The sequence below is a fragment of the Acanthisitta chloris genome, unplaced genomic scaffold, assembly GCF_000695815.1.
Source record: "Acanthisitta chloris isolate BGI_N310 unplaced genomic scaffold, ASM69581v1 scaffold3449, whole genome shotgun sequence".
NCBI classification, from domain to species: Eukaryota; Metazoa; Chordata; class Aves; order Passeriformes; family Acanthisittidae; genus Acanthisitta; species Acanthisitta chloris.
In genome coordinates, this window is record NW_008691803.1 from 1 (window position 1) to 10,349 (window position 10,349).

At 34.5% G+C, this 10,349-nt stretch overlaps 1 protein-coding gene across 1 annotated transcript; it reads left to right on the forward strand.

The window, feature by feature from the left end:
- Positions 1-602: 602 nt before the first annotated feature.
- On the forward strand, positions 603-5,454 carry LOC103809519 (DPY30 domain-containing protein 1-like). Its single transcript, XM_009082358.1, has 5 exons — positions 603-749; positions 855-974; positions 2,719-2,799; positions 3,698-3,787; positions 5,389-5,454. The coding sequence occupies exons 1-5, from the start codon at positions 603-605 to the stop codon at positions 5,452-5,454; spliced, it is 504 nt and encodes a 167-aa protein (XP_009080606.1).
- The last annotated feature ends 4,895 nt before the right edge of the window (positions 5,455-10,349 follow it).

Here is a 10,349-nt window from a genome sequence, read left to right on the forward strand (position 1 = left end):
TGGGCAGTACCCCCGGGCCGTGCTGAGCGCTCCGGCCCTGCCGCCCGCGGCACCCACTGCCCCCTCCGAGCGATTCAGGCCCCTCGGCAGCAAAGGAGTGTGCAGAAATCGGGTCTGGGATGTGCTAAGTGTTTACTTAAACAGGGCGAGTAAAACCTTGTGTGTACACGGAGATTTGTGCAGTGATTGCTTCAGGCACTGGTCTTGCATCCATATCTTAAAGATAGCTATGTCAGTACAAACTAAATCTGTCCTTAATCATTCTACTTCACTGTTCTTCAGATATCTGTATAGAAGCTGCCTATGTCCCGTTGCAGTTCTGAAGTTGTTTTGCTATCATGCAGACCTAGAATTACCAGCATGTTTCCAAGTAGTTTGTGAATTATACATGGGGCATTTTTTCCTGCAATGATTGGTATAACTGATCTATCACTGGGGCTTTTAAGAACTCAACTAATCTTAACTAACTTTATTGTTTAAGTTGCAAGGTTAATAAAAAGTAACATCATACTCAGTGTTCGGTGCCTGAGGCAGTGTTTTTAAAAATCTTGATTTAATTCTGACATTGATGGCTAATATCTCTTTGTTGCTAGTAGATTCAAATGGAGTCTCAGTATCTGAAGACGTGCCTGGGAAGTTGCTTGAAAAAGGGACTGGCAGAGGTTGTAGAACATCGGCCAGCAGATCCAATAGAGTACCTTGCACATTGGATTTACAATTACAGAAGAAATTTAGATGAAGAGAAGAAGGTGGATCCATCTTCGGGGGTGTGGGGGGGGGAATCATTACAGTATAATTGATGCTATTGAATATCTCTTATTTTTTTAACTGATTCTGTGTGACCTCCAAAATAGAAAGTGTTGGAGAGAACTGAGCTGGAACAAGAAAAGGAGGCAGCCCTAGCAGAGCTTGAAAGGTTAAGAAAAATCGAAGAAGAGCAAATGATCCAGCAGAAACTTGAAGAACAGCATCAAGTTAGTAACAACAGATAATTCTAAATAGCATATAGTGCTGTGGCATCTTGCAGCTTTTTGTATACTTCTAATCTCCATACAATTTTGATGAAGGTGGCATAAACCAAGTATTTTAATATCATTTTTCTGAATAGTGAAATTATTAGTTAGCACTTGGGGAAGAAAACTTACATACTGTGCAGTAAAATATTGCTAAAAATGATGGTGCTTAAACTAAAAAGCAACCAATTTAAGACTTACATGAGCAGTAACTGAAAATAAGTAGGCTGTCCTCTGTAAATTATGGATGAGAGCTGGTGCCAATAAAGGTAGAAATCATTGCAAAAATTTGTGATAAGCCTGCCAAGATGTCTGGGAGTAATAACCAATCATTGTCTCAGGCTACTTCAGTACAATATCAATAATGCAAAAAAAGTTAATGTATACACAATTTCAGAGCCCTGAAAATTGTTGGGAATCAATGAATGAGGATTGCATATTTAAGCAGTATATATAGCTTGATCCAGAGAGGTACCTTTTTCTTTCCTTAGCTACCTGAGCATTCTGCTGGCATAAAGCAATTGGAATCCTATACTATTTGAACTTACAATATGAAAAATAAGTGGAACATCTGTATTCTTAGCTATTATTTATAAGGGAGTAATGTGAACTTGACCACCTGTGTAACAACCTCAGTGTTGCTGTGGTAATGTTGACATGATCTGACTAAATTTTTTTATATGGCTGATTTTCATGATGTTAGAATCAAAAGCATTAAATTCGTGCTGATCATGTTAAACCCAGTTCTAGTGTAAGATGCATTCATCCTATTTAATTTGGAATTTACTCATTTGCAGACCAAAAATTATGTGCATAAAGATTTTATGAGTCGTTTAAAATAGTAAATGGGAAAAAGAGTATGAAATTGTGTCTAGACATAATTCACAGAGAAATAAATAATTTCATTGAAACTATGGGGAAGATATTGAATAATACTAGAGAAATAAATAAATAATTTCATTTAAACTATGGGGAAGATATTGAATAATACTTAAGTTAGATGCATTTTTTAACCTAACGCACAATTTTGGCTGTAGTCAAGTAATCAGGCAAGTTTTGATTATATGTACTAAAAAGGAATATGAAAATTAGTTACTACACTATGACCATATTTTATCGTAACTACTCACAAAATGTAACAGCAAACAGTGTCCTTTAGTGCTGTTGAATCTAAATACTTAGATTATGCAGTCTCTGAAGCTGTCATGCAACAGGACTTACACTCACAAATATGAAACACTTTCTATTAGACATTTCGGATTGGAAACATTAAAGGTTGTTGGGGGATGTGATTAATGTTAATGACATTGCTTACCAGTCTTTTCTATGAGTTTGATTCTATATTGATTCATCTGTCTGTGCTAGTTACTACACAAAGTATCAAGGAGCTTAATCCAAAGAACAGGAGATAAATAATACAGGCTGATAAAGACCATGGGAATGAGACAGTATCAAAAGTGTGTACACTAACTTCACTGTTTCTTCTTCCTCTTGGTAGTAAAGCCTTTCTATCCATGAGAGTCTAAAATCTTTGAAAATGTTGAGCCAGATGATACTGAAGGGACTTTGTTATTAACTTTGAAGTTATGTTTTATGCTCCCTTTTTATTATGGTTTCAGTTTTGAAATACATTATAAGCAATGTGGTGGAAAAGATTAATGTGAATTTTTTCTTTCTAATTTATCCTTTCTTTAACTGACTGCAGGTTCAGTTGGAGAAAGAACGTGAGGAGTTGGAACAGCAGCATGAAGAAGATGAAAAGCTGTTGCAGCAGGAAGATAAAGAGGTTTAAGCCAAAGCTTAGTAATTGGTTTGAAAATACTGTTAATCAGCCATCATTTCCTGATGCAGTCATCAATTACCAAACACAAGGCAGAAGTCCATGGGTGTTGAACTAACACACAATGAAAACCAAATTGTGTAGATGGAGGAAAAATGTCTAACACTTTTTTTTTGCAGTCTGGGTTTTATACTTGAATTTGGCCTGTTCTATTAGGTTTATTTAGTTTATATTTGGAATAGAACATAAATTTATTGCAGAATTTAGCTTAAGGCCAGCTTAGCTGATGCTTCTGCATTCCTTGAAGGTGATTACAAGAAAGTATTACAACATAAGCAGGTCTAACAAGTATTGAGAGAGTAAAGTTTTATAGGATGTTAGCAGGAAGACCATTTATTGTACCTGGAGAAGGAACTATGGTTTGGAATTACAATGCCTCTTGATCTTCCTGGGGTATGGAAATTTATACTAACAGAAGAGTGTGTATACAGATGTCTGTGTAAATACATGGTCTTTTAATGCTGCTTCAGTAAAAACACACTGATAATTGACATGTTTATCTCAACAAAGCTTTAAGTTTTTGTGGAGCACATTGTCTTTCAGAAATATGTTGAGGTTTTAGAGCACTCAGTTAAAATACTGACAGAACAAAATTGTAGAAAGAAGACAGTACAAAAATAACAGAAAAAAATGAATGTGTAGAAATTTAAAGTCAGTGTTACTTAAAAAAATAGTCTTAGGCATACAAAGATCATATTCACATACTAACAAAATTGTATAGCTCTTACCTAGAGTGTTCTCTTTATATTAATACACAATGTCATTTTAACACACCTAAAATTGCTTTCTATAGATTTCATGACATGGAATATTTTTAACTGAAAACTGGTTTTCATTATCATAGGAAAATGGAACAATGGCTGAACTTTTGGAAGGACCTGGATCATCTAATTTGAGCGAAGCTGAGGAGCTAGATGTAAATGGACAGTTTGAGGTAGGTGTTTGGAAAGAGATTATGAATGACTGATTGATTTTTTCAGATTGGCCTTTTCTGTGCTGACCTATCAAAGGTTAAAACTGTTGCTGGTTCTTTCCTATGGTTTTAAAGGATGGTGTTTTGGCCACAGCCTCCAAACTGCCCGTAGCCTCTTCACTGATACAAGTTAAGCCATTCTAAAAGACTCTATGGTGTTGGCTGACTAAATCCTCAAGATCTAAACTGCCTTTTTGTATTCAGACATGTTACTGGTGAAAGTATGAATATACTCAGAGAGGAGGCAACATTCCCTTGCTGTGTGAACGGTCTCATATACAACATGTACTAAATCACTAAAGTTGACTCACTTTTGAGCAATTGAAGTTATTTACATTTTTTCTGGTTGATTTGTAATATATTTTTTGTGCAACAGAATGCACTTGTGCAGAGATATCTGAGTAAGCATTTAACATATAACAGCAGATACTAAGGACACAGTGCTCTCTACGACTAGGACCTGCTGAGGATCATAGGATCTGGGTCCCTGTGCCAACATGAATGTACTAGTTTTAGTACTACAACTATGGCTCTATATTGTGATCCTCAGATACCTTCTATGCTCAAGTTTTGTTGGGGTTTTTAAATTTTTTTTTAATTTAATTTCTTTTATACTTGACAGTCCAGGGAAATTAGAGAACATGAATCAGCCTTCATTTAAAGTAAGGCATGGCAGTACTTTCTACAGATGATGCCAACTCCTGTGAAATAACTCCAATTTCTGAGTATTCACTGCTTATAAAGATACTGATACTTGTCTGACTTTTTCCTGTTAGAGTATTCCAAGTGTGATAACTTGAGATTTAGTACATCATTATCAGAAAGCTTTTTCCTTTATTAACTTTATTTCTGGTATCAGTAGTGTAATTCTAGATCATATCATAATATTGTGATTTTAATATGCTTAATGCTTAGGGTTACTTTAATTACAGTCTGTTTTATAAGTATTCTCTAAATATATTTATGAACATACTTGTGGCTGTACTTAGGGTCAGGTGTTTGCAGGTGTTTTTCCACTAAGGTAATCCAGATTAATTCTCTAGGTCTCATGTAGCCCATTTTTTTTATAATTTTCTGATAATTGTGTATTGAAAAGTATTCTTGAGGCTTCAGGCATATTTTATATGTTCTTAACTAAGCAAATTGCGGAGCCAGAAGTGAAACATAGTTGTAGAAGTCCCTGTGCCATCTTCCAAGTTTTCATGCCTGAAGTTGTTTAAAGTTAGATTACACTGGCCTTTGGTGTTGTTATTTAGTGATATGTTTGTTGAATTAAATTACAAATTAAGAACAGAGCAATAAATCAAAATATTTAGTCTTGTACTATTGAAACAGTTCTTTACTCAGAATCACAGTATTTCATCCAGATTCACTGGATTTTATGATAAAGTAATAAACTGCATTGCATTTCACTAAATGGAAGAATATATAATTCTACTGCTGAGTACCAACTTGTCTGTTATGTGCAAGGTGTTTCTTCCCTTTTTTTTCCCTTTTTTTCCCCTTTTTACAATATTCAGTTAATGCTAGTAACTGATAGAATTTTTTATGTTGTTTTTTAGGGTACAACAGATCTCACAACAGATCTCACAACAGAAGCAGAACAAGAAAGTTCCCAACTGACCTGAAAGCAATAAATATGTTTTCTACTCATTACTTGCTGATCCTGAAGTGTAATATCTTGGTTTATGTATTTTATGTAGAGAACTGATTTACATACCTGTTGTTTCAGTGTCTCTGCTTTCAGGGTGTTTGTATTGTCTGTTAATTTTGGCATTGATTCTTCCTGTTTTGTTCTTCAAACATTTTAGCATGGCTGACATGGAGGAAGAAAACTGCAATGGAAACAAAACCAGCAAATATATTTTCTACTTATTGCCTATTGATACTTGAAGTGTAACCATAATAAATATAGATATAATTAATGTGTCAAGATTAATTTGGAGTAGATGTTACAACATGATAGCCTAAATCAATATTAAAAGATTAAAATATTGTTGAAAAAAGATCTGCCAAGAATTTGAATGGTTTCTGATAGCAAAAGGGAATGCTCTACAGATTAGGAGATGGAGAGAGAGTTCTGCACATCAAACTAGATGCAAAAATCCAATCAGAAGATTTTCCAGTGGTTTTGGAAGACACAAATTACCAACTTGTATGTGCAAGGTTTTTCTTCCCTTTTTTTCCCCTTTTTACAAGATTCAGTTAATGCTAGTAACTGATAGAATTTTTTATGTTGTTTTTTAGGGTACAACAGATCTCACAACAGATCTCACAACAGAAGCAGAACAAGAAAGTTCCCAACTGACCTGAAAGCAATAAATATGTTTTCTACTCATTACTTGCTGATCCTGAAGTGTAATATCTTTTTTCTTCCCTTTTTTTCCCCTTTTTACAAGATTCAGTTAATGCTAGTAACTGATAGAATTTTTTATGTTGTTTTTTAGGGTACAACAGATCTCACAACAGATCTCACAACAGAAGCAGAACAAGAAAGTTCCCAACTGACCTGAAAGCAATAAATATGTTTTCTACTCATTACTTGCTGATCCTGAAGTGTAATATCTTGGTTTATGTATTTTATGTAGAGAACTGATTTACATACCTGTTGTTTCAGTGTCTCTGCTTTCAGGGTGTTTGTATTGTCTGTTAATTTTGGCATTGATTCTTCCTGTTTTGTTCTTCAAACATTTTAGCATGGCTGACATGGAGGAAGAAAACTGCAATGGAAACAAAACCAGCAAATATATTTTCTACTTATTGCCTATTGATACTTGAAGTGTAACCATAATAAATATAGATATAATTAATGTGTCAAGATTAATTTGGAGTAGATGTTACGACATGATAGCCTAAATCAATATTAAAAGATTAAAATATTGTTGAAAAAAGATCTGCCAAGAATTTGAATGGTTTCTGATAGCAAAAGGGAATGCTCTACAGATTAGGGGATGGAGAGAGAGTTCTGCACATCAAACTAGATGCAAAAATCCAATCAGAAGATTTTCCAGTGGTTTTGGAAGACACAAATTTAACTTTGTGATGCCATAGACAGATGCTCTAGAGACCTTGTCTCTTAGAAGTCATGAGATGATTTTTGTAACACTAGGTGTTTTCTCTAGGCTTTATAATAACCTTTTTTTGTGTATTGTGTGACACTAGGTAAGCTGCATCTGCCTGTCACCTTTGATTAGTCAAATTTTAAAATCTTTTCTGCATTTGTCTTCAATTTGCAAATCAAGAAATATCCTTATACCCTTATCATGGATATTCCAGTAAACTGATTTTGCCAGTTTGATTATATATGTTAGTAACATTAAAATAGTATCATTTTAAGGACATGCTCTAAGGTATTAGAGTTCTAATGACACCTATTATCACTGCATGCACAGCTTCTTGTGCCAGTCTCAAAGGGATGGAGTAAATGGATAAATAGATGGAGTTTCTCTTCTGAGCCAATATGTATAACTGAATCTTGTTATTTAGATTTAAATTTTCAAAAATTGATAAGTAACTTGTGTCCATTTACATTTTATGTCCAATCATGCTGACTATGAAAATTTCAGCCTTCAAATTTTAAGACAGTGTTTTAAAACATGGAAATAATTCTAATTACTCCTTTTGACAAGTGGCTTTTGCTTTCTATCTTCTCACAGTATTTCTCTCTTTGATTTTGTTACGTGTGTGTCCACTAGAGTGCAACCTAAATAAACACACTGGAGTTGTCAGTTACAACCCATGAAAACTGCAACGATTTTTGTCATTTTGTTTCACCTTATTTTTAACAGTGACTTTCTCTTTGTGATCTTGCAGTAGGTTTTCTTTCATTCTGCATTTTCTGTCAAGATAGGAATTAAATTTTTGGATGGAAACTTCTATCAGAAAATTGCTTAGCAAGGAGTAAAATAAAATGGTAGATTCCAGCTAAACTGTTCCTTTGCTGGTATGTACAGGAAAGTTTTGTTTTTCAAGTGTTACTTATAGGAATTTCCATTTTTTTCAGGATTTGATGTGCATAGACCTAGTGCATTATTCCCATACTACAGCTTTATAGGAAATCTTATCTTAGATATAGGACAAGAGGGTAAACAGTTCTTGGCTCAGTGCTTTCTTAAGGTGCAAACCAGTCTGTAGGTAACTTGGAAATGTAGTTCACAATAAAGATGACTTCTTCATGGATGTCTAAATCTGGGGGAAACTAAGGCAGCTTAAAATAATTTTTGCCTTCTCTTTCTGAACTTTTGCCTTCTTTGGAGTATAGCAAGCTAAAGCCTGGGACCAGAAGAGACCAGAAGGTAACTGTTTTAGTTACTGCATATGATGTAATTTCAGAAGTGTTAATACAATTTAACCTCTGCAAAAAAATCAAAAGTCGTATAGTGAAAAAAAAAGCAGCTACCTAATGTAGCTTCAGTTACAGCTTACACTCCCTTTGAATATGTTTTTGTGGAATGAAGGAGATGGAATTCAGAGACTGTTGATGAAAACTGTCACTGAAAATAAGGTGCTAAATACTGGCAGAAGATGTATGAAATTGCTCTTATTCTGAAGAAAGGAAAAAGGACAATCTTATTTAGGCTGCTGTCAGACCACGTACAGACCCTTCAGAGAACGTGCTGATAGCAATGTGCCTAATCCCAGCTGTTCTCATTCCAACAATACCAAAGCATAAGGATGAAAAGAGATATGAAGCCCAGAATAGGACAAAATGGTTCAGATTATCAGTCTGCTCACAAAGATGAAAACTCAGCTCTGCAATGCGAGAAGCGTTTTTTGTACAAGGAGAAATACATGTTGCAACTAGCACATTTGATTGTTCTTTTTAAACAGAACAGGCTTCATTAGGTTTGCAGTCCCCTTGCTTATGATGGATGGTTTTTCCTTCATAGTCTAGAGGAACTAACTTATCTTTTTGTAAGCAAAAGCTTTATACAGTAATTTACTATTGGTAATGAGAGCCAAATGAATTAGTCTGGATCAAATGTAAAATTGAATTCCTCTGAACTTTGCTAATCCAGTTTACTCATATTTAAGTCAGCTATTAATTGCTTTACTTCTGTCAAGTTTTTCCTGTACTTAGGTTAGATAAAGAACAGTGTTGTCTATTGACTACAGTTAGAAAAGAGTCTAAACCTGTTATTTGCTGATAAGGACTGATGTATTTTTTAAAATATCTTACCAGTACACTTGTTTGCTTTTTTGGTTTTGTTTTTGTGGGGATTTTGTTTGGTTGGGGTTTTTTTTGCTTTGGTTTTGTTTGGGTTTTGGGTGTGTTGGGGTATTTTGTGGAGGTGTGGGTTTTTTTGGTACGTTGGTTTGGTTTGTTGAGGTTTTTTTACTTTTGTTCATTTTCTGGCATTACCAGTATAAATCTTCCTGCAGTCATTGTACTTTAAACTTGTGTTTTTGTTACTACCCATATAATGGAAGAAGCTATATTATTAATGCAGTCATTGTACTTTAAACTTGTGGGTTTGTTACTATCCATATAATGGAAGAAGCTATATTATTATAAGCATTTAGATAGATATTTGGCTAATACTAGTGGCAGAAAGGCCAGGTAGAGGAAGGTGCCATTAAATGGAGCTGTCACAGTGTAGCAAACTTTTTAAGAAACAGACTCATTCCCAAAATTTGAGAGCTCTCAGATGTATTTATAGCTTAAATGCTGTGAGTCTTCCCTTTTAACCTGTACCTTCTAGAATCATGATCATAAACCAAAATCAGTGTTCAGCTTTGATTAAAGAGCAGAATTTTTGTAATTTATACTATTTCACTAGGACCCATGTGAAGATAATGAGTGCTTCCATTTTATCTTCAGTTGCAGGTCATCCAAAATCAATGGCCAAAAATGTGTGAAGATACTGAGTGCTTCCATTTTATCTTGAGTTGTAGGTCATCCAAAATCAATGGCCAAAAATTGAAACTGTTTTATTATTAGTACCAGGCATGTTTGCATTATCACCTGAAAGTAAATCCACAGGCATATGGCCGAGTAATGTAATAAGTAGGGAAGGTTGCTGTTTGGTTCTTGCTGGTTAATCTTATTTGAGTTATCTGTTACAAAGGCTGTATTGATGTCTCTGTACTGATACAGAAATGTATACTGTCTATTACAAAGGCTGTGTTGATATCTCTGTACTGATACAGAAATGTATACTTCACTAAAAATCCAAATTTTCCCCATTATTTTGCATCTGGCCTAATTCAAAATTTCAGTGTACTTTAAATGATGATGTGAAGCTTGGGTTTGATTTAGAAAAAACCCCACATTGACATTTAGGCATATCATACCAAAATTGCCTGAATAATCTTAACCTCTGTAAGGAGTATTTAGAAGGCTTAGGAATCTTTTAATGACCTCTCCAAGGAGATTTTGCCACTTTCTGCATGTAGTCATTCATGGATCTCAACAGAATTTGCTATCATAAAAGTTGTTGGATATTTTTTCCCATAATCTTGGGAAAGTAAGTGTGAAAAATATGTGACTTTAGTTTGCTGAAAGAACCCATAGGTGTTTGAG

What these genes read in the sequence shown, in the direction of transcription:
- LOC103809519 (XM_009082358.1), top strand. Translation starts at nt 603, where the DNA reads ATGGAGTCTCAGTATCTGAAGACGTGCCTGGGAAGTTGCTTGAAAAAG. An exon ending in AACTTGAAGAACAGCATCAA is followed by an intron (nt 975 to 2,718) that starts GTTAGTAACAAC and finishes AACTGACTGCAG; the next exon opens with GTTCAGTTGGAGAAAGAACG. An exon ending in ATGTAAATGGACAGTTTGAG is followed by an intron (nt 3,788 to 5,388) that starts GTAGGTGTTTGG and finishes GTTGTTTTTTAG; the next exon opens with GGTACAACAGATCTCACAAC.